This window comes from Canis aureus, chromosome 12, assembly GCF_053574225.1.
Source record: "Canis aureus isolate CA01 chromosome 12, VMU_Caureus_v.1.0, whole genome shotgun sequence".
Lineage (NCBI taxonomy): Eukaryota > Metazoa > Chordata > Mammalia > Carnivora > Canidae > Canis > Canis aureus.
This window is the reverse complement of record NC_135622.1, coordinates 43,333,341-43,357,181: the sequence shown is the minus strand read 5'-3', so window position 1 is coordinate 43,357,181 and position 23,841 is coordinate 43,333,341. Positions and strand designations below refer to the sequence as shown.

General features: G+C 44.2%; 2 protein-coding genes and 1 long non-coding RNA gene across 5 annotated transcripts in view; 2 read left to right on the top strand and 1 right to left on the bottom strand.

The window, feature by feature from the left end:
• Window positions 1-55: 55 nt before the first annotated feature.
• LOC144324516 (kanadaptin-like) lies at window positions 56-8,722 on the top strand. The gene is made up of 4 exons (XM_077915967.1): window positions 56-940; window positions 1,156-1,348; window positions 5,406-5,554; window positions 7,678-8,722. The coding sequence occupies exons 1-3, from the start codon at window positions 278-280 to the stop codon at window positions 5,417-5,419; spliced, it is 870 nt and encodes a 289-aa protein (XP_077772093.1). The 5' UTR covers window positions 56-277; the 3' UTR covers window positions 5,420-5,554; window positions 7,678-8,722.
• On the bottom strand, window positions 6,408-18,473 carry LOC144324531 (uncharacterized). 2 transcript variants are annotated; one of them, XR_013390002.1, is made up of 4 exons: window positions 18,029-18,473; window positions 15,429-17,259; window positions 7,659-7,856; window positions 6,408-6,680 (listed from the first exon to the last, which is right to left on the bottom strand). It is a non-coding gene; the product is annotated as an uncharacterized LOC144324531 (long non-coding RNA). The 2 variants fall into 2 exon arrangements; XR_013390003.1 differs by lacking the exons at window positions 6,408-6,680; window positions 7,659-7,856 and adding an exon at window positions 14,566-14,711.
• The window catches only part of LOC144324489 (uncharacterized), a 24,307-nt gene continuing 18,540 nt past the window's right edge, over window positions 18,075-23,841 (top strand). Inside the window, exons 1-4 of one of the 2 annotated variants that reach the window (XM_077915865.1) lie at window positions 18,075-18,534; window positions 22,408-22,486; window positions 23,098-23,152; window positions 23,367-23,462. In XM_077915865.1, the coding sequence (XP_077771991.1) occupies window positions 18,391-18,534; window positions 22,408-22,486; window positions 23,098-23,152; window positions 23,367-23,462 (374 nt within the window). In that variant the 5' untranslated portion in view covers window positions 18,075-18,390. The remainder of the gene's footprint in view (window positions 18,535-22,407; window positions 22,487-23,097; window positions 23,153-23,366; window positions 23,463-23,841) is intronic. The other variant, XM_077915864.1, reaches the window with a different exon arrangement.

The following is a 23,841-nucleotide window of genomic DNA, read 5'->3' as shown; positions in this document are numbered from 1 at the left end:
AAGATGTCCCCATTTTCACAGCCCCTCGGTCTCCTTTTACTGTTTTTCCCTTCCCGTGATGTTGCCCTCTTCGTAACGTCGTGTGTGGGTGGTGAAGGAGCAACTCCGCCATCGCTGCCCAGAGAAGCCGCTGGGAGCTGAGAGAGAGAGAGAGAGAGAGAGAGAGAGAGAGAGAGAGAGGAGAGGCGGAGAGGCGGAGAGGGAGAGGAGAGAGGAACTTAGAGACTGCGGGGGTAGGTTTCCCAGGAACAGATTTTGAGCGTGCACCCGCCCGAGGATGGCTGATAGTCCCTCTCCGTCCGAGTCGCTGGCTTCGCAAGAGCGCAGTGATGACTTCAAGAAACCAACCCTGCCGGTGCCCCCGGTCGTGCGGGGCAAAGCTCCGGCCACCAGTCCTTCGAACCCTGAGGAGGTAAAGAAGGAAAGGCCCACGGCGCTGCCAGAGCCCGACCCCGGGGAGCCCGACGTCCCGCCAGTCCAGCCCGACAGCGGGGACACCAGGAGTCCACCGACGGAGCAGCCGCGGCCCCCCTCAGCGGCTCCTTCAGCTGGCGGCCCGGCCCGGGCTCCCCCTTACCGGGAGCCGCCGTGGGGCGGCCCCGCCTCGGCCCCCTACAGCCTAGAGACGCTCAAGGGCGGCACCATCCTTGGCACCCGCAGCTTGAAAGGGACGAGTTGCTGCCTCTTCGGGAGGCTGTCTAGCTGCGACGTGTGCCTGGAGCACCCTTCGGTGTCCCGGTACCACGCCGTGCTGCAGCACAGGGCGGCCGGCCTCGAAGGAGAATGCGACGGCCAAGGGCCGGGCTTCTACCTTTACGATCTGGGAAGCACCCACGGCACTTTTCTTAACAAAACCCGCATCCCACCCCGCACCTATCGTCGCGTCCACGTCGGGCACGTTCTTCGCTTTGGAGGCAGCACCCGGCTCTTTCTTCTTCAGGTAAGTAGAACAACGTAATGCGGAAATCTCTGGAGTGCACCGGCCTGGGTTCCAGAGTTGCTTACGCTTTCTGTGAAGAAGGAGGTTCTCCCCGTCCCCGAGGACAAAGTGGGGGAATCTGGCTCCTCTGCGGACACGTGTCCCCGTTGCCATATTTCTGAAAGTGACTCCCACACTCCTGAACTCTGAAAGAATTCTTTCGCTTGGTTCATCAGGGACCAGAGGAGGACCGAGAGGCAGAATCCGAGCTGACCGTAACGCAACTGAAGGAATTGCGCAAGCAGCAGCAAATGATGTTGGAGAAGAAGATGTTGGGAGAAGACTCGGATGAGGAAGAAGTGGACACCACCGAAAGGAAGAGAAATACTAGTAGTCAAGATGATGAAATGGGCTGTACCTGGGGAATGGGTAAGAGATTAAAATTGCTGCCGGAACCTAATATTGTAAATTCACTACAAGTGGTATGTATATAGAGCTCTGATCCTGATTATCATCACTGGAGGGGCTGGAACTACATTCAATTTTTTTTTTTTTTTTTTTTTTATGATAGTCACAGAGAGAGAGAGAGAGAGAGAGAGAGAGAGGGGCAGAGACATAGGCCGAGGGAGAAGCAGGCTCCATGCACCGGGAGCCCGATGTGGGATTCGATCCCGGGTCTCCAGGATCGCGCCCTGGGCCAAAGGCAGGCGCCAAACCGCTGCGCCACGCAGGGATCCCCTGGAACTACATTCAATCAAAAACCATGGAATGTTCAGTGTAGGATAGTGCCTCATTTTTTTTGTACTTTATGTATGTAAATTCCCTGAAATGTGAAATAGCTGATCAGAGAAAGCTTGTCCCTTGGCCAGAAGAATAAATGGAGTTTTCTATAATGCCAGGCGGTTTGGAGGATGGGTATTCAGGAACCAGGAATATAAAAAGAAGATCATCTTAATGTAGTGTTGGGAAGATTGGATAAATATGATGAAATTACTTCGTAAGTGTAAAACAAAGCTAGAAACCCTAAATATGCTAAAGTAAGGGTTTAGAGAAGGGAGTAATCACTGAGGACTTAGACGTGCACTGTCCAATATAGTAGCCATTACCCATATGTGGTTATTGGACACTTAAAGTATGACTAGTCCAAACTGACTTGTACTATAAACCTAAAATACACACTAGATTGAAAGGCTTACTGTGAAAAAATAATGTAAAATATTCGTAATATTTTCATATTTTTTTATTTTTTTAAAGATTTTATTTATTCATTCATGAGAGACACAGGGAGAGAGGCAGAGACACAGGCAGAGGGAGAAGCAGGCTCCACGCAGGGAGCCCGATGTGGGACTCGATCCCGGGACTCCAGGATCACGCCCTGGGCTGAAGGCAGGGGCCAAACAGCTGAGCCACCCAGGGATCCCCCAATATTTTCATATTGATTACATGTAATAATTTTACCTGATCCCCTCCCCCTCCTTTTTTAAAGATTTTATTTATTTATTCACTAGAGACACACACAGAGAGAGAGAGAGATTGAGAGAGAGAGGGAGCGGCACAGGTAGAGAGAGAAGCAGGCTCCATGCAGGGAGCCCGACACAGGATCCGACCCGGGGTCCCCAGGACCTCGCCTGGGGCTGAAGGCGGCACCAAACCGCTGAGCCACTCAGGCTGCCCTGATTCCCCTTTTTAATGTGGCTACTAGAAAATAAAAAAGTTTTTTAAAGATTGTATTTATTTAGAGAGAGAACAGGTGTGAGCCAGGGGAGGGGCAGAGAGAGAGGGAGAAGAAGAAACAGTATCTCAAGCAGACTCTGCACTGAGTGTGGAACCGGACAAAGGGCTCAACCCTGTGGTTCACACCCCTAAGATCATGATCTGAGCTGAAATCAAGAAGAGTTGGAGCCTTAACCACCTGAGCTACTCAGGCACCCTGAAGATAAAAAATTGCATGTATGGCTTTCATATTGCTGTTGGGCAACACTGACTTAAAATTTGAGAACGTTTTTAAGTTTACAAACAGATGTGTCTTGAGCTGGAACTTGAAGGAAAGGAAAATTAGCCCCTAGGAAGCTTAGTATTGAGAATGGTTTTCAGGGCAGAGATTGATGATTTAAAAATTGTTTTGTTTTTTGTTTTTTTTTTAAGATTTTACTTATTTATTTATTTATTAATTTTTATTTATTTATGATAGTCACAGAGAGAGAGAGAGAGGCGCAGAGACACAGGCAGAGGGAGAAGCAGGCTCCATGCACCGGGAGCCCGATGTGGGATTCAATCCCGGGTCTCCAGGATCATGCCCTGGGCCAAAGGCAGGCGCCAAACCGCTGCGCCACCCAGGGATTCCCTACTTATTTATTTATGAGAGAACAGAGAGAGAGGCAGAGACACAGGCAGAGGGAAAAGCAGACTCCACACAGGGAGCCCAATGCAGGACTTGATCCTGGACCCAGGGATCATGCCCTGAGGCAAAGGCAGCCGCTCAAGTGCTGAGCCACACAGGCGTCCGTTTTTAAAATATTTTGTGTTAATGATAGTGGTGTGAATGGTTATCTAATGGTTAGTGACATAAATGATATAACTCAGATTTGATTGCTCTCTCTCCCACTGGACAATCTGTGTACTGCATTCTAGCTAGCTTCATTCTGGTTGGTCGATTTTCCGTGCTCTTTGTCTTTCTCTTTTAGCCAAATGAGCCACAATATCTTTTTCTTTTTTTCAGTTTTTATTTAAATTCCTGTCAGTAGGGACACCTGGGTGGCTCAGCAGTTGAGCGTTGGCCTTTGGCTCAAGGCATGATCCTGGAGTCCCGGAATCAAGGACCACATCAGGCTTCCTGCATGGAGCCTGCTTCTCCCTCTGCCTACATCTCTGCCTCTCTCTTTATGTCTCTCATGAAAAAGAAAATTAAAAAAATAAACTCATTCATTCATTCATTCATTCATTCCTGTCAGTTAATCTAGTGTCATATACATCTCAGGTGTACAGTATAGTGATTCAGCACTTCCAGACAACACCCTGTGTTCATCACAGCAAGTGCACTCCTTCATCCCCATCACCAGTTTAACCCATCCCCCACCTACCTCCCCTCTGGTGACCATCAGTTTGTTCTCTATAGTTAAGAGTCTGTTTCCTGATTTGTCTCTCTTCTCTCTCTTTTTTTCCCTTTGCTTGTTTGTTTTGTTTCTTAAATTCCACATGAGTGAAATCATATGGTATTTATCTTTCTCTGATTGATTTACTTCACTTAGAATAATAGTCTCTAGCTCCATCCCCATCATTGCAAATGTACTTATACAGTACTCATGTCCTTGTCAATCCCTTGTTAAGTATTTTCAGTATACCCTCTGCAAGGGGTGTGTGTGACCTGCTATTTGTAGAATGCCAGAAGGAGGCAGAAGTAGTGGTAGCCTGTTCCCTTGCCTGGCCAGGACCCAGTAATTAATCCTCTCAATTCCTTGTCTGGACTCCTGTTACAGTAATAGATGCAAAGCGCAGTAATAGATGTTATAAGAGCAAGAGATGAGGGCTAAGGACAGGTGGCGTTTATACTCACAGTACTATGTGTTTGTGCAGCGTTTTAGTTTTCAGTGTGCTTTCACATACATTATCTTATTCACCCAGGAGATGACTGTGGCCAAGTAGGAAACGCCCTCATCACCAATTAGAAGACCTGAATTTAGGTCCTGATTCTGCATCTCACTATCATATAAACTTATTCAAGTTACTTTACTTTTTTTTCTTTTTTTAAAGATTTGTTTATTTATTTGAGAGAGGGAGCGAGAGAAAAGAGGGAGAATCAGCAGTGGGAGGAGGGGCAGAAGGAGAAGAAATGTCCAGCAGACTCCCTGCTGAATGTGGAGCCCAGCACAGGGCTAGATCCCACGACATTGAGATCATGACCTGAGCCAAAATCAAGAGTCAGATGCTTAACTGATGAGCCACCCAGGCCCTCAAGTTACTTTATTTCTAACCTCTAATTTCCACATATGTAAAAATGAGGATAGAAAATCCTATTTCATTAGGTTGTTATAATTGTTAAATTGAATTAATTCTCAACAAACATGTATTGATCAGTAACCATGTATCAGCCATTATCAAAAAGATTGGGGCTCTGGAGCAGAATAAGACACTATCTGCTCCCGAGAGGCCTTTGGTTTCATGGAACGATGCCCAGGACTTTGACTGCTCGTATCAGGTACCTGGAGAGCAGAAGGAAAGTTCTGATACGCGCAAAACCCTTCTGTGGAAGAACTCAGAGAAGATATCTGTGTACCTAGGGATCAAAACCATAAATGTGGGACACCACCAGGTTTGACTGGGACTATCCTAATATCTAAACTCTGGGTTGCTGAAACAAATTACGTCTGTATTTGGGTCTCTCTTTTTTGATCCCTGGATTCCCACGTGACAGACAATAGGGCCCTATTCACCCTGTTGCTCTACCCTCCTCTAATTTACGTTACCCCCGTATGTGTGCCCTATTTAGAAGTTCCAGCATGAGCTAAGCACCAAGTGGATACTGAATACTGTGAGCACAGGGGCCCATGTGCTTCTTGGGAAGATCCTCCAAAACCACATGTTGGACCTCCGCATCTGCAATCTAAGCTCTTCTGGCGGGCGCTGGCCATGCTGCAGGTAGGCCATGATGGGTCGGGGCTGTGTGGGGCTGTGTTGGGCCTGGTCTCATGCCTAGACTGCCACAGAGATAAGGGGACACGTGGGGCTAAGGGCTGACTTTTCTCCTGCACCTCCACTTCCTCCTATCAGAGTCATCCTCCACTCTAGGGAGTGTATGTGCATGCATGGGTAAATGTCTGAGATTATAACTATCAGACAAGATTATTTCAGTTACAAGTATGTGACAGAAGTCTAATTCATGGTGGTTTAAGCTAAACAAGGCAAATGACCGGCCCATGTAACTGAAGTCTCAGGGGAGCTGGATCCAGATACTCAAAGCAATGTGCTCCAGAATGTCAGCCCTTTACTTTCCTCTGTGTCCCTCTCATTCTCAGGCAGGTTTTCTCCAGTAGGTGGCATAACTGGCCGCCAGCAGTGCCAGCCTAGCATCCCACCAAGGTAGCAACCCAAGTGGAAGGAGAGTTTATCTGTCCCTGTGATTCCCACGAATGCCTGGCAGGAAGGGCTCTTGCTGGCTTGTCTTGGGTCACATGCCATTCCTGAGCCAGTCACTATTCTCCAGGGGAAAGCAGCTCTCTACCCAGGCCTGGCTCATGTGCTCTCGCCATGGGATGGCACTGGAGGAATAGGGTGGGAAGGGAGCCTCAGACAAACAGCATGGCCTCAGAACGGCAGAGCCATAGTTCCCCAGAGGAAGATCAAGGTGCTGGTACTAGGAGGATGAGGAATGGCTGCTGAGCAGAGAGCACAACAGATGGTCATGAAAGGATTTTTTTTTTTTTTTTTTTAAGTATAAGTATGTCCGGTGCAAGAGTTGAGGCATACTAATCCTATATTTTTCATTATTCATTTGAAATTCCTATTTTGCTGTATTTTTATTTGCTAAGTCTCAGAACTCTACATAAAGGGAATCAGTCAATCAATGAGCATTTAGTGAACACCCGCCGCATCCCTAAAACAACCTTCTCAAATGAGTAGAACCAACCAACCAGGAAAAGAAAAGTGCTTTATGCTTTTTTAGTTCCTGGGGTTGGTATGTTTAGGGGAAATCAGAGATAGATCCAGAGTATGATCCAGTCTTTGCCATTCCAGAGTGGCTCATCTAGTGGAGGAGAGACAAAACCTACATTGAAAAAAGAACAATGAAGTGTCTAACTGTATGATCCTTGCCGAAGTCCAGTAGAATTTCAAGGAACGTCCAGTTCAAATGTACTAGAGCAAAACAGAAGCCACCAGGGCTGCCCTCTGTTTCTTTTTAATTCCCCCTCTTTCTCTCTCTCTCTCTTTTTAAAGATTTTGTTATTTATTTGAGAGAGAGAGAGAGAGAGAGAGCATGAGCTGGCAGAAGAGGCAGAGGCAGATGGAGAGGGAGAGGCAGACCCCACTGAGTGGTGAGCCTGATGCAGGACTGGATCCCAGGACATGAGCTGGATGCAGATGCCCAACCAACTGAGCCACCTAGGCAGCCCTCACCTGTTTCTTTTTTAATGCAGCACTTAGAAAATCTTAAATTACATATGTGGCTCACATTATATTTCTGTTGGGCAGTGCTGAGCTAGCAGAGGGAAAGGGTGGTGACAAAACAGGATCAGCTTTGGCAGGTGAGCAGTCTTGGCAGAGGTGTAAAAGATGGATGGGGTTAAGGAAGAAACCAGGAGGGGCTGCTGGCGATTTGGCTGAAAGTATGACCAATTTGCTCTTAATCCTCCAGTTTGGGACGCTTGGGTGGCTCAGTGGTTGAGCATCTGCCTTTGGCTCAGGGCGTGATCCCAGGGTCCCAGGATCGAGTCCCACATCAGGCTTCCTGCACGGAGCCTGCTTCTCCCTCTGCCTATGTCTCTGCTTTTCTCTCTGTATCTCTCATGAATAAATACATAAAATCTTTAAAAAGTCCTTCAGTTTAACCTAGCCAATCAAAGCCCACCACTAACCCTTTTTCTTCACACCTGGGGACTGTGAGTTTGGGATCACCTATAGGGACCAATTCTCTACAGCCTCCATGGCCAGTCTTCAGGATCCCATGCACCTGTCCCATCTCCCACTTCTTTCTCCTCCTCGACTCCATTCTCCACTCCCCCTGGCTTCCTAGCCCAGCACTGACCTTCCCACTTCTTCCACAGCGGTTCTCTGGACAGCCCAAGGCTCGGTGCATCGAGACCCTCCTCCAGGTGATCCACTTCCCCCAGCCACTGTCGGATGATATTCGGGCTTCTCCGATCTCCGTCCACATCCAGACCGCACACGAGAAGGAACAGGTATCCTGCCGGCAGCTTGTCATTCAGCAAACATTTAGCGAGTCCTTTGTATGTAGGAGAAATTCTGCTTGGTACTGGGTTTACAAGGCTCAGTGACATTCTGCCAAGAAGCTCCCTGTTCCTGAGGGAGACGTGATTGTGACAGGAGGCACAGACGTGCGAATGGCGTCAGAGGGGTGCAGAAATGGGGCCTTCAGTTCTGCTTAGGAGGGGAGTCAGGAAAGGGGGAAGGGGGCCTTCGAACTGGGTCTTAAAGATGAATAGGAGTTTTCGGGTCCGGGTGAAGGCTTCTCTCTGTTCTTAACCCACCTCACTACAATTTCTGGTGTTGGTAACTCTCTTCTATCCTAGCGTCCAACCTAGTGGCTTCTGACTCCCTCCCACACGCTACACTCTGGGTCTTCCAGGGTTCCTTCCCCATGGCCTCACTCTCTCGGGCTTCAGGTGTCCCGACCTCTTCCCCACAGGTGATATCCCCATAGCCCTGCTGAGCCTCCTGTTCCAGTGTTCCATCCTTGAGGCGCAGGCGCACCTGGCTGCAGCTCCGTCAGTCTGTGAGGCTGTCAGGAGCGCCCTCACCGGGCCAGGGCGCAAGCGCAGCACGGACCCCTTGGAAGCACTAGAGCCTGCCCTGCTGTGAACTGGTGTGAACTGGTGTTTCTGGGCGGTGAAGCCCTCGGAGGCCCATTGGACTAGCAGCACGTGTGGTGGGAGGAGAGGCCCAGTCCCCGTGCTACCTGCAGCCCAGGATGGGGAGAAAGAGCCTCTCTATCTTGGGGAAGTTCTTAGCGGTCTCCACTGTTACTGGCATGTTCTGACTTCAGAAATAAAGTGAAATGCCTTGTTTTGGAAAGTTAACCTTCCTCACTCAGTAGATCAGAATCAATAAATTAGAGGTGGGAGAAGATGAGTGGCATGGTTGGTCCCAACAACCGGTTTGTTTCTTTACTCCTCCCTCTGTCCCCACCAAGCCCATTTCACTGGCCACTGATCCAGACCTTATTCCAACCTCTCTGTATCCTCATCTCCAATACCTAGGTTCATGTGTGTGCGCACCTGCACAGAATCACACAAAGAAGGAGAGCGGGGAACATAGATAATTCCAGAGGAAGAGGGAAAAACTTGTGTCCCCCACATAGGACACCCAGAAAAAGAATCCCAATTAGGCAGGACAGGTTCCTTATCACTAGAATGAAAACTACATCCACAGGTTAGACCCTGCCCAAGTGTGTAAGGGGAACATAAGGAACTCTGGGGTGCTGAAGAGCCTTTGGTGGTGAGACATGACAAACACTCAGAAGCCCCTGTCTGGGGGTGCCTGGGTGGCTGAGTCAGTTTTATGTGTCCTGTCTGGGGGTGCCTGGGTGGCTGAGTCAGTTTTAAGTGTCTGCCTTCAGCTCAGGTCATGATCCTGGGGTCCTGGATCGAGCCCTGGGTCAGGCTCCCTGCTCAGTGAGGAGTCGGCTTCTCCCTCTTCCTCTGCTCTCCCCCACTCTTGCTCATGCTCTCTCTCTCCTCTCTCTTGAAGAAATAAATAAAATCTAAAAGAAATAAAGCCGTATTCTGTCCATTTTAGACATCAGCTGTCACCTGTTTTGATATATCAAAGGCAAACCTTGCTCATCCCAGACCCATGCCAGCTGTTTGGTGCCTAGGATATACGATTCTGAGAATAGAGAGTTGGCTCCCCCTTGTGCCCGAGAAGTACACACATGTAAAACCTCTGAAGCTCTCTGGAAACTTGAGGCACTAGAGTGGCTTCCAAGAAGCCAAACAGATTTTAGTTTTATAAGCATAGAGTAGCCAACTTTTTTTTTTTTTAATTTTCTTCATTAGTTAGAGACACAGAGAGAGAGGCAGAAGCGGACTCCATGCAGGGAGTCTGATGTGGGATTTGATCCCAGGACTCCAGGATCTTGTCGTAGGCGGAAGGCAGCGGCTAAATCACTGAGCCACCCAGGGATCCCGAGTAACCCACTTCTCAAAGGCAGCTGTAAGTGCTCTCTAAATGTCTGTGTGCCTCCAGCCTCTATCTGAGCTCTCTTTTCCTGCTGTACATTTACATTGGACCTTAGATCCTTAAGCAGTGCCACTTTCCTCAGCCACTACTCCCCTGACTTCTCAGTGTCATCCCTTTGTTTTTCATCCTCCAAAACGCCTCTTCCTAACTCTATGGCTCAAAATGTGTACAGTGAAGAAAGGGTCTTCCTGCAAAAGCTCTCTGCTTCTTTTTACCCTGAACTCTCCTGCTTGTGTTTTCTTTGGGTAAATTCCTCTCTCTTCTTGGCATCACAGCTGGGTCAGGGTAGAAGAGATACCCAGCTTTCTAGTACTGGAGAGGGAAAAGTACCCCCTTGATCCTGTCAATGATGCCAGCATGTGCAGTAGCCCCACTTCCACATGTGGAATGGATATGGTTCAGGGTCATATTTCCCCAAGGATGGATGCAGGAGGACTGTAGAAGTCCAGAGGTTGTTTTGGTTTGGTTAGGTTTGGTTTGGTTTTTTGCCATGTACTTGAATGGTGCAATGCTATCAAGTTGATTCAACTGCTGGACAGTTGTGTAAGATGTTCAGGTGTAACGAACTAGGTGGAGTAGGTGCTGGAGACAGTCAAGCATATGGAGGAGATAAGATGGCTATGGTCTGATGCCCACCCCCAGGAATTCATGAGAACATAGGAACAATTCCAACACAAGACAGAGAGAGTTGAAGTGGATTCGAACAGCAAGCTAGGTACGGAGAGCTGCCAGAATTATTTGGGGGGATATTATAAGGTAGGCCAAGAGTCAAGGAAAATTTTGGAAGAAAGGAGGTTGAGGTAGGGTGATGGAACATCCAAAGAAAACTTGGAAATGTTCGGACACTGTTGTGGTTCCAATATCAGAGAGTCAGGTCATTGTCAATAGAATCTGACCTCTAGGCAGAGCTAAAGAGATTCAAAGATTTTTTAGAATTATGCAGAGACAAATGGTAGGATGACAACATTTACCATTATTTTGGAGAAAGTAAACTTCTGAGATAAGAAAGGTGTAATCTGTTATCAACAACACAAGGCAGTAATTCTGCTGAAATGATGGAAGGATTTGTCCCAGAAGACTGGGATTGTCCCAGAAGATTGGATTGTGGAAGACGAAGTCAACAATTTCCTGCTATACTCAATTGCTTGAAGACAAGTAAGAGGTAAGGGTGGAAGATATTTGGATATTGCATATATTTCAAACTTACTATATTAAAAACTGGAGCCCACGATCTCTCCTCCAAATAACTGTTCTTTTCGTAACGTAGTTGGTCTTGAATAGTAGATAGGCTGGGGCCAGGCACGTGGAACAGTAAGGCCGGTGATTAAGGGGCCCCAATGTGGCTCCAGGGATGGAACACAGCAAATGTCTAATATCTGATCCCAATTCAGCTATAATTTGGACAGGTGGGTCAATCTCAGGCACTGAATCTAGGCAGTGTAAAATATTTCTTTCCTGGAAGAGAGAAGATTGGGGCTTACCTGTAAACTAGTGACTACATTGCTCTGTCATGGGAGAAAGAGACAGGCAGGGGAGCCAGGAGCATCTTGTAAGGCCAGAAAGTAAAAAGCATCCATAAAAACAAAAGGATTGGGTCATATTGAAAGGAAAAAGGAGCCAACCCGAGAGAGCTCCCAAAGGCCAAAGTTGGAACAATTTGAGCAACAAAAGAAATAATGTTGTATTGGACTAAAACACAAAGTACAAAATAAGTATGCATGAGTTTGTACTGCTATAACAAAAGAATTGAACAAATAAGAGGAGACAAATTTTCTCTATACAAGAATTCCAAATAACATTGTGTAGATAGGGCAGCCCAGGTGGCTCAGCGGTTTAGCGCCGCCTTCAGCTCCGGGAGTGGTCCTGGAGACCCAGGATCGAGTCCCACATGGGGCTTCTAGCATGGAGCCTGCTTCTCCCTCTGCCTGTGTCTCTGCCCCTCTCTCTCTGTCTCTCTCTCTCTCTGTTTCTCATGAATAAATAAAGAAAATCTTTAAAAAAACAACAACAACATTGTGTAGATATACCCCACTCCACCTCTCACTCCTTCCAGCCACAATGTAGGCTCCACTTAGGGGCTTGCTGCCAAAGCACTTAGAATAGAAAGAGAAAAAAGAGAGCTCCATGCAGGAGAAACTTGGCCAGCACAACCTTAGCCAGGTCATGAAGATTAGCAACACCCAGCTGATCTCATGTACTGCCTGATGTGATGTAATGAGAGGGGCATGTCGCCTCTGTGGTTTTTTTCCCCCAAAACACAGAACCTCAGTCTAAGCATACAGAAAACAGAAACCTAAATTTAAGAACCTGCCAGTACTCCTCAAAACTGTCACGGTCAGAGAAAACAAGGAAAGACTGAGAAACTGTCATAGACCAAGGGGATTAAGGAGGCATGACAACTAAATCCAACATGGACCCTCGATTGGATCCTAGGCAAAAAAAAGGATGTAAGTGGGAAAATTGGTGAAATCTGAATGAAGTTTGGCATTTAGTTAAAAGTAAATGTACCAATGTTATCACATAGATTTAACAAATGTACCAACGTTCTACAGTAACGTTAGGTGAAGCTGAGTGAAGGGCATACATGGACTCACCGCTATCTTTGCAACTTTTCTGTGAATCTAAAATGATTCCAAAACAGAGTTTATTAAGAAAATAAAATTCCTGAGTACAATAATGTCTATGCGGGAAGGGGAAAATATAATTAAAATATTCCGAGGGGGACACCTGGGTGACTCAGTGGTTGAGCATCTGCCTTGGGCTCAGGTCATGATCCTTGGGTTCTGGGATCGAGTCCTGCATCAGGCTCCCTGTTGGGAGCCTGCTTCTCCCTCTATGTCTCTGCCTCTCTTTCTCTGGGTCTCTCATGAATTATAAATCTTAAAAACAAAAAAAGATTTTGAGGGACTTGATTTATCATCCATAAAGAGGAGGTTTTAAGAATTTGGTATGTTAAGAAAAAATGTATATATATACATTGCATTTCAAAGGATACCCACTAAAAATGGGGTTGCAAATTATCTGTAAAGGGCTAGATAGTAAATATTTTAGTCATTGCAGACCCCCTGTGGTGTTTGCTCTAACTACCTACTGTCATAGCATCAAAGTAGACATAGACAATGTGCAAAATGAGTGTGGCTGTGCTGGAATACATTGTTATTTACCAAAAAACAGGCATCAGGTTAGGTTTGACCCACAGGCCATAATTTGTCAATCCTTGCACTAAAAGAACAAGACCAGAGTTTATCTTCCAATGAATAAAGGGAAAAAATTGAGTAATTCATTAAAAATACCTAGTTATCTAACAAAAAGGCAAGAAATGAGAAAAAAAAACGAAATATAAAACAGGGTGAAACAGAAAGTGCCAAGTAAAAGGGTAATTTTGAATCTCATGCTTTAGTGATGACATTAAATATAATGGAACATGTAATGGAACTGCAAATGGAATACATGATGTTCAGGGTGGGAGAGTCTGTGTTGTATGAATGGAGGTCTCAGTTGTTGGGTTTCCTATGAACAATTTCCACGAGGATCCATACTCTAATAAAGACAGTTGGGAAGGAGGTGGGTAACTGGGTGATGGGCCTGTGATGTAATGAGTGCTCGGTGTTGTATGCAACTGATGAATCACTAAACTCCACCCTGAAATGAATAATACACTATATATTAACTAACTTGAATTTAAATTAAAAAAAATTTTTTTTTAATTTTAAAAAAATAAAAACTTAAAAAAAATTAAAAAACGAAGACAGAAGAAAGTAGGAAGAACAAAGCAGTTTGTTAAGGAAGTAAACCCTCAAGGTGGGAGAGTGGGCCGGCTCAGTGGTGGCAACTGCCCCGAGGTTACAGGAGTCATTTCTTTTTATGTGTGTGTGTGTATGGGGTGGTCTCTAATGGAGGCTTCCAATCCTTTGTGGGACTCCTTCCACAGGTTGGGAGAGGTTAGTTTCTGACTTTACAAAGTTTGTCCCAGAACCGTCAGGGCAACCTTCCCTCTTGGGATTGGGGGTAGGGCTAAAACACAACGTGAATGCATTATAATGAGTCTGGGGGTTACCCTGGAGCAGAGGTGGGAGAGGAGAGTGGCCCGTCCTGCATCTGGGGCTCTTGGCCTATTAGCCAAGGGGTCCTGGAAGCCACAACTTCAAGATGCTGTGCCCCCTTCAGGCTTCTAATGTGTAACCATTTATCACCATCCTTGCCTCCAGCTTCTGTCTACCTAACTGCCTACTCTATCAGTGCTCCAATAAAATCTGTTTGTTTTAGATGTGTCTCTTGCACATTGCATATATTTAGATTTTGTTTATCCAACATTAAAACAAAAAGATATAGAAAAGTTGTAAGTAAAAGAAAGGGAAAAGATACACTATGCAAGTATCAGTCAAGAGAATATTGCTATAGCAATATTAGTATCAGACAAAAGAAGTAAAGGCTAAAAGTATTGTTAAAGAGGGTCTTCATAGTGATACAAGATTTAATTCACCAGGAATAAATAATGTTTTTAAATAACACTTAAAAATACATAAAGCAAAACACCTCCGTGTTCAAAGGGGAAATACACCCACGATCATTATGAAAGATTTTACATACTTGTCTTAGTAACTAGTGGGAAAAAAGCAGACAAAAGTTAAGGAATAATATAGACTTGAAAACACTGAGATGAACAGAATTGACCAAATGGTCATAGAGACGCTCCCCCCACCCCCGCCACCAAAGGAAAACTCTGGAGAAACTTCTTTTAAAGATTTGTTTATTTGAGAGAGAGAGAGTGCAAGGGGAGGGCAGAGGGAGAGAGAGAGAGAGAGAGAATCCCAAGTAGACTCCCTGCTGAGGGTGGAGCACGATGTGGCCCTCCATCCCAGGACCCTGAGATCTTGACCTGAGCAGAAATCAAGATTCCAGTGCTTAACCGACTGAGGTGTCCTTGAAGAGACTATTTTTAACACCTGCCGAATACATTGTATTTTTAAGCAAATAATTTTTTTAACTGACCATGGTGTGGGAATAAAGTCTTAGAATATTTCAAGGGAGTGAAATTAAAGTCTACATTCTGGCCACAGTGCAACTTTGTTAGATAACTAGAAAATCCCCCTGTGCTTAGAAACTTAAAATGAACTACCAAATAACCCATGGATTAAAGGAGAAATCATCACGGAAATTAGAAAACAGTTGAAAGAGAATGATAAAATTTTTACATATCATAACTTGTGGAATGAAGCTAAAGTAGTACTTAGGAGAAAATTTATACTCTCAAATGCATATGTTAGGGAAAAGGGATTAAAAGTGAATGATCTAGGCATTTATCTCAAGAAATTAGGGGAACGAAACAGCAAGATAAATCCAAAGGAAGTAGAACTGTCCCAATAAAACTGGGGCAAAAACGAAAGTAGAAGTAAGGCAATAATAAAGACAAAGAGAGAAATTCTTGAAGTAGAAAGAAAACATACAGAAAATTGGTCCTTTGAAAGAATTAAGACTGACATATCTTCAGCAAGAAGACACAAATAACCAATATCATAAAACCAAGGAGACAGAACTGTGCTTGAATAACTTTATGTCAATACATTTGAAAGTGTCGATTAAATAGAAAGCTTACTAGAGGGACGCCTGGGTGGATCAGTGAGTGGTTGAGCTTCTGCCTTGTGCTCAGGTCCTGATCCTGGGATCTGGGATGGAGTTCTGCATCAGGCTTCTTGCAGGGAGCCTGCTTCTCCCTCTGCCTATGTCGCTCTGCCTCTCTCTCTCTGTGTGTGTCTTTATAAATAAACAAATCTTAAAAAAAAGAAAAATCACTAAAAAATATAACACACCAAAGATGATTCAAAAAATTTACACATTCTCAATAGCATTGTAACCTGCAAGGAAATGAAATCTTTAGTCAAAAATCTTCACTCAAAGGGCAGCCCCGGTGGCGCAGCGGTTTGGCGCCGCCTGCAGCCCGGGATGTGATCCTGGAGACCGGGATCGAGTCCCACGTCGGGCTCCCTGCGTGGAGCCTGCTTCTCCCTCTGCCTGTGTCTCTGCCTCTCTCTTGCTCTCTCTGAATGAATAAATAAATAAATCTTAAAAAAAAAAAAAACAACTTCACTCAAAGAAACCTCCAGGCCTGTATGGCTTTGCCGACAAATTATAGCAAATGTTGAAGGATCAAGTAGTTCCAGTCTGATGCAAACTTTTTCAGGGCATTACAGAAAAAGACAAAACAACATTCCCCAACTCAGGAGTCTAGCACAACCCTCATACCAAAAGCCTGACAAAGACAGAACAAGAGAGAAAAATTATAGGATGGCCTCACTCATGAAAATAGGTAACAAAAATCCTAAACAAAATATTAGCAGCTAGAATACAGTATTATGTTTAAAAACAAAATGCCCAATTAACTCATGAAAGTGTGTTCACAAGTTAGTAATTATTAGTAACCAGAGAAATTTAAGTGAAGCAATGGAATACCGTTACCACATATACCCGATTGGCTAAAATGAAACAGCCTGACAATACCACACGTTGGTGTGAAAAAGAGGCAGGAAGAAATGCCATTCACCGATCCCGGGTCTCCAAGGATCACGCCCTGGGCTGTAGGCGGCGCTAAACCGCTGAGCCACAGGGGCTGCCCTAGATCAGGGATTCTTAATGTGCGGTCCTTGGTCCAACAGCAGCATCAGCAGCACCTGGAAACTCCTTAAAAATGCCAAATTCCTAAGATCCACTCCAAACTTACTCAATCAGCAATACTAGGGGGAGAGCCCAGCAGTCTGTGTTTTAACAAACCCTCCTGGTGATTTTGGTGTATATTAAAGCTTGAGAACCGCTACCGGAAAGAACTAGGAATATATATCCAGCAAGATACATGGGCAAGGATGTGTTTAACAGCACTGTTTATAATAGCCAGACATGGAAAACAAGCCAAATGTCCGTCAATATCGTAATTGGAAAATAAGTTATGCAGTAGTTATGCAGTGTAATGAAATAATAAAAATGAATCCTAGGTGTACCAAAGAGCATAGATGGCTCAAACATAATGGTGAGTAAATATTCAAGACACTAAGAATATATATTTTTATATACGCATAGAAAAAAGTGGGGTGCCTGGGTGGCTTCAGTGTCTACCTTTGGCTCAGGTCATGATCCTGGGGTTCTGGGATAGAGCCCTGCATTGGGCTCCCTGCTTAGTGAGGAGCCTGCTTTTCCCTCTCCCTCTGCCACTCCCCCCTCCACCGCTTTTGATCTCTCTCTTTCTCAAATAAATAAATTAATAAATAAAATCTTTGGGGAGCCCGGGTGGCTCAGCGGTTTAGCGCCGCCTTCGGTCCAGGGCGTGGTCCTGGAGACGCGGAATCGAGTCCCGCGTCGAGCTTCCTGCATGGAGCCTGCTTCTCCGTCTGCCTGTGTCTCTGCCTCTCTCTCTCTCTCTCTCTCTGTGTGTGTCTCTATGAATAAATGAATAAAATCTTTAAAAAAATAAAATCTTTTTTTAAAAAGTCCTTGTCAAACCGTGCAAATGTATTCTAAGAACCAAAACTGTACCTCCGGCCCTAACCTTAGCTCTCCAGGCTGGCATATAGTAGTATTGCCACATAATGTGTGCTCAGCCTGACAAGTATGGCTCTTTATAATTATCTTTATAGTGACTGTAAAGTATTTCATAATTTGGACATACCATATGTTATTTAGCCATTTCCTTGTTGATGGGCTTTCTGAGAATATTACTTTGACTGCACCAATAGACTGAAAATTGTATAAAGTGAGAACCATAATTGCCTTTTTCAAAAACAGTGCCTGCTATTCAACAGTTATTTAATTGAATTGATTTTCCAGATTAACATTGGCATAAGAAAAAATACCCGGGCCAGTTTTATTTATCTTTATTATAGCATAGGCCGATTCCTTGTAAATTTTGTTTACAGTGAATTAGCATAGAAAATCCAGGTAGCTCTGGGTGTAATGATATAATAAATGTTCTAGAAAATGAGACCCTGGATTCTGGAGTAGAGTGATCCTCTGAGATTATTTAATTTCCCTACGTGACATCTCTTCTCTGTTTCAGTGCTATAGCAACTAAGAAATGGGTTAAGCCTTGGAGTAGGAAATTATATGTATCACATTTTTCTGAGAGTGTTTACTTAAGATATCCAAGCTTTCTTAAATGTATTTGACTCTGTATTCTAATTTGTGATTTGGGAACATATGACACCATACCTGAACCTCTAAGGAATGACTGGTTCCAGAGAAGATGCTATAGTGCAAGAGAGGTGACTTGGAGCCTTTGAAATTTGACTCCACATTCTCTACTTTATGACAAGTTGTCCAGCCAAATCCTAGTAGAATTGTAAAGGAGGCTTCCTTGAGCATTGATTGTCAGGACAGAACCCGTGAGCAGGTGCAGAAAAGGGCAGCAGATGGGTATGGCTCAGAGGAGAGAGGCCAGCAGCTCGGACATTGGCTGGGCCCTGTCAGGTTTACCTTGAAATTTCCATTGTGACGTCATATGGGGTCACACACAGCCTTGAGGGAGAGGAGCTGAGAGGAGCATTGGGTTGAGAGGAGCATTGGGTTGAATAATGGCACTGATTTGGGGGCTGGCCATGCCGCCTCCACCGTATGTCAGCCTTCTACTATTATTTGGTTTCCTTGCATGGGGACTTTGGATATTCTTTTCTGGGAAACAGAGCAGGAAGCAGGTGGCAACCAAGACAGACTCCAAGGTATGTAATGCAACCCTCCCTTGAAATTCACTGCTCCCTGTCTCTGCCCCCGAAGCCATGGCAACTCCCACATCTTGGGCCATGAGAGGAACTGGCTGGGGAAAGAGGGGAGTTGAGATCGTTCCTATGCATGTCTTTTCGATAAGTACAAGTCATGCTCGATCCTGTTCCTTTCAGTTTGTTTCAAAAACCTCGAGCACCTATTATATGTGGTAGCATACTAGACATTGAAGAAAAATAAAACACCATCTCCCACCTTTTAGGAGCTCGAGGTGAACTGGGGGAGATGATCAAATGGGTCTGTATATATAATCCAAGGAAAGAGAACGTGATGAGTTAACAGAAGTATAAATATTGCTGCAGACGTTGGAGGTGGAGTGTTTTGAAGCAGGGAGATCTATAAAATGCCTCTGGAACGCTCGGGTTTGAATTATGCTTCAGAGGAAGGGTAGGGCTTTGAAGGTGGATAGTGTGGATGGAAGAGAGTAGTGAAGACTTTCCTGTTGTAGGGAATGGATTGAGAAAAAGCATGGGAAGTTGAAGAGTGTTGGATGTGTGTAGAGAGGACACCTATGAGGATGGAGCGTAGAATAGGGAGCCCAATGAGAGAAAATTTTAGAAAATTGGTAGAGATGACATTGTAGAGGGCTTTGAATGCCAGGCTGAATGCTTCTGATAAATATTATTCCCATATGCAATTGAAAGATGACAGAGGGGTGAGAATGGGGAAAATTAACAAGGCAGGAAACCACAAATGTTGGAGAGGATGTGGAGAGAGGGGAACCCTCCTGCACTGTTGGTGGGAATGTGAACTGCTACAGCCACTCTGGAAAACTGTGTGGAGGTTCCTCAAAGAGTTAAAAATAGATCTGCCCTACGACCCAGCAATTGCACTGCTGGGGATTTTCCCCAAAGATACAGATGCAATGAAACGCCGGGACACCTGCACCCCGATGTTTCTAGCAGCAATGTCCACAATAGCCAAACTGTGGAAGGAGCCTCGGTGTCCATCGAAAGATGAATGGATAAAGATGTGGTTTATGTATACAATGGAATATTCCTCAGCCATTAGGAACGACAAACACCCACGATTTGCTTCGACGTGGATGGAACTGGAGAGTATTATGCTGAGTGAAATGAGTCAATCGGAGAAGGACAAACATTATATGGTCTCATTCATTTGGGGACTATAAAAAATAGTGAAAGGGAATAAAGGGGAAAGGAGAAAAAACGAGTGGGAAATATCAGAAAGGGAGACAGAACATGAGAGACTCCTAACTCTTGGAAACGAACTAGGGGTGGTGGAAGGGGAGGTGGGCGGGGGGTGGGGGTGACGGGCACTGAGGGGGGCACTTGATGGGATGAGCACTGGGTGTTATTCTATATGTTGGCAAATTGAACACCAATAAAAAATAAATATATATAAAAAAAAGGAAAATGGCAGAGGGTGCCTGGGTGGCTCAGTTGGTTAACCCTGTGATTCTTTTATTTTTATTGAAGGTTTTATTTATTTATTCATGAGAGACAGACAGACAGACAGACAGAATAGGCAGAGACACAGGCAGAGGGAGAAGCAGGCTCCATGCAGGGAGTCCAATGTGGGACTTGATCCCAGCACTCCATCCCTGCACTGGATCCCCGGACTCTAGGATCACGCCCTGGGCTGAAGGCGGCACTAGACCCCTGAGCACCCCCGGGGCTGCCGGAGAGTCTGCCTTTCTAACAAGTTCCCAGGTTCTGTTACTGCTGTTAGGCTACAGACCACTTTCTTTCTTCAGAACAGAAAATTTTATTTTATTACTTAAAAATTTTAATTCCAGTATAGTTAACATACAGTGTTATATAAGTTTCAGGTTTACAATATAGTAATTCAGCAATTCTGTACATTACTCAGTGCTTGTCAAGATAAGTGTACTCTTAATCCCCTGTTTTTACCCATACCCCACCCACCTCCCCTCTGGTAACTATCAGTTTGTTCTCTGAAGTTAAAGCAAGTTAAAAACAACATGTCAGGGACGCCTTTGTGACTCAGCGGTTGAGCGTCTGCCTTCAGCTCAGGGGGTGATCCGGGGTCCAGGGTAAAGTCCCACCTCAGTCTCCTTGTGGGGGTCTGCTTCTCCCTCTGCCTATGTCTCTGCCCCTGTCTCTCTTTCTCTCTCTTTCTGGGTCTCTCACAAATAAATCAATAAAATCTTTTTAAAAATGCAACTGATTTACTGTATTTTGCAACTTCTCTAAATTCGTTTATTAGCTCTAATTGGGTTTTTGTGTGTGTATTCTTAGGATTTTCTGACAACAAGATTATGTCATCTGTGAATAGACATGGAGATAGTTTAACTTTTTCCTTTCCAATTGAGATGGCTTTTATTTTTCTTACCTAATTGCTCTGAAGTTTCTAGTCCAATATTAAAGAAAAGTAGTGAAAGTGAGTATCCTTGTCTGTTCCCCCCCTTAAAGGCAAAGCTTTCAGTCTTTCACTGTGAAGAATGATATTAGCAGAGGGTTTTTCATAAATACTATTTACTATATTGAGGACATCCCTTCGAACCCTAGTTTGTTGAGTGTTTCTATTTTTTATAAATCATGAGTGAGTGTTGGATTTTGCCAATGCCTTTTCTCCATCAGTTGACATAATTGTTCAGGTTTTTCCTCTTCATGTTATTTCTTAAAGGTTTTATTCATTCATTCATTCATTCATTCATTCATTCGAGACACACACAGAGAGGCAGAGACATAGGTAGAGGGAGAAGCAGCCTCCTCATGGGGAGCCTGATGGGGGACTCGATTCCAGGACCCTGGGACTACAACCTGAGCCAAAGGCAGACACTCAACCACTGAGCCACCCAGGTGCTGCTCTCTTTGTGTTATTAATGTGGTGTATCACATTGGTTTACTTTCTTAGGTTAAACCACCTTAGTGTTCTTGGGAGATCTTACTTTCAACACTTCTGTCCAACATCGGATTGCTTAGCTAAAACATTTGCTAATATTATGAATGAAATTGTATAGACTGTTTTAATATACTCTCAGAGACTGATGTCCTGAATCAAAAGGAAGAAATAAAAATTATTTTATTTGAAGTGGCAACACATATCACTTCTGTCTTTAAAATGATCTGGGGTGTGCCTGGGTGGCTCAGTTGATTAAGTGTCTGCCTTTGGCTCAGGTCATAATCTTAGGATTCTAGGATGGAATAGGTTCTCCACTCAAGTGGGAACCTGCTTCTCCCTATCCCTCTGTTTGCCACTCCCCCTGCTTGTGCTCTCTTCTCTGTCAAATAAATAAATAAATAAATAAATAAATAAATAAATAAATAAATAAAATGACCTGGAACAACTTGGCTTCCACCTATATTTTAGTTTCATCTCTCACTACTTAGCAAAAGTACACCCAACAAATCATGACTTTATAATCTTCTTGGTGATGTTCCCATTGGCTGGAATGCTCTCTCTTTACCTAAAAATCTTCTGGTGATAATTTAAACTCCAGTTCAATTGGCAATTTCTTGAGTAATTTTTTCCTTTTTTCCCAGGCAGTTAACCACTGTCCTCTTTATTCCCTAACCTTTATATTTCTGTTACCACATGATATTGTAACTTAGGCGTTTAGACCTCTGTTTTCCCCAGTAATGGGAGTTCCCAGAATACAGGGATCTCATTTACTTTTGTAGTCCTGGCACCTAACGTAATGCCTAGAAGTTAGTAAGCGCTCATTAGATGATTTATGAATAAGTGAATGGGGTGGTAATTGTTGCTGTGGTTATGGTTACCAACTGGATCAATAATTGTATCTGTAAGACGAAATGTGCTGTTGATAAATTCTCTAACCTAGAACATTTTCTGGTTTTATTTTTTTCCTTTTTGTGCCCCTCTAGACTTCAAGGCAGCATAAATTGAAAAAGATCCAGAAATTCACAGGTCAGAGAGATCTTATACTTTATTCTTTAGCTCAAGGCTAATGACAAATCAACAGTGGGTCTGCTTTTAGACTGTAGACTTTAATAACAGGTAGAGGGAGGGAGGTTGAAAAAGATTGTATAAGTGAAAGAAATGTGCCTATTCTTCCTAACATCTGCAAAGATGCTGAATTCTTTCTGGTAACTTCCAAAGAGATGTAAACTGATTTATAGTTCTTTCTATGCTTCTGTTCCTCATGCTTTCTTTCCTAATTTCCTTTTATGCAAAACTCAAAGTATCAGGAAAGAAATTTGATGAGATCTTTAGTGGGGGAAGTTTCGATACATTTTTCCCCTGCCATAGACGCTGAATAGACTCCTTTGAAGGAAAAAATATGTATTACAGATTTATTTCCCTTACTCCAACTCCCTACTACCGTGATTGTTCCAGCTGTTTCCAATGACTTACATCCACTACATGGTAAAGGTGGCATAGTATATTTTAAAATATAAAAACTTAGACCTACATTACGTCTGAGCTCTATCACTACTTAACTTTATGATTCTGGACATGATTTCACCCTCGATCTCTTCTTTGTAAAACAAGTGGCTTGAACTAGGTGGTATCAATAATTATGATTCTAACAGATTCTTTACCTCTGCTCCCAGCTTCCCAGTGGGAAGAAAATCTCAGAATGGGTTGCTCTGAAGCTAACCTGACAAAGTGAGTAAAATTGATCGTCACTATTTATTCTTTCTTTCTTCAGCCTACCCTACTGATAAACCCTGTAAAGTTAGGAGAAAGATACCTAGTACTGTTTTACTTTTCTGACTGTGATAGTAGTTTCCTTTCTAACTTAAGCCACTCTTCTTATTGGTTTCCTTATTAGTACTTTTAATATCACTTCAATTACACTGACACACTCTGTTGTATCCAGCTTTTCAAGACTCCCTGTGGGATGGGCCCAGGAATATATACTCTGGTCAATGAACAGAAGTCTTCAACAGATCTTCAAACATCTGGAATGCACAAGGTCAGGGAAGGTAGTTTCTGGGTGGGGGTTGAAAGTGATGGAAGTTTTTGGTATTTTTTTTTTTTAGGTAAACTCTACCCCCAATGTGGGGCTCAAACTCACAGTCCCGAGATCAAAAATTCCATGCTATACTGACTGAGGCAGCCAGGTACCCCCAAGCTGGTAGAACTTTTAAGAGAGAGGAAGGAAGGGACTGAAGGGAAGAAGGGTTATAGAGAGGGAAGGAGGGGAGGGAAAGAGAGAGGGAAAAGCGAGATTGTTAGTTGGTTGGTTGGTTAGTTTTGATAGTGGGGATAAATTCTGAGTTCAAAGGTTTAAGAACAACTGGTTTATGAATCATTTCTGATTGCAGTGGAGACAATGGCCTCCCTTTCCTCCT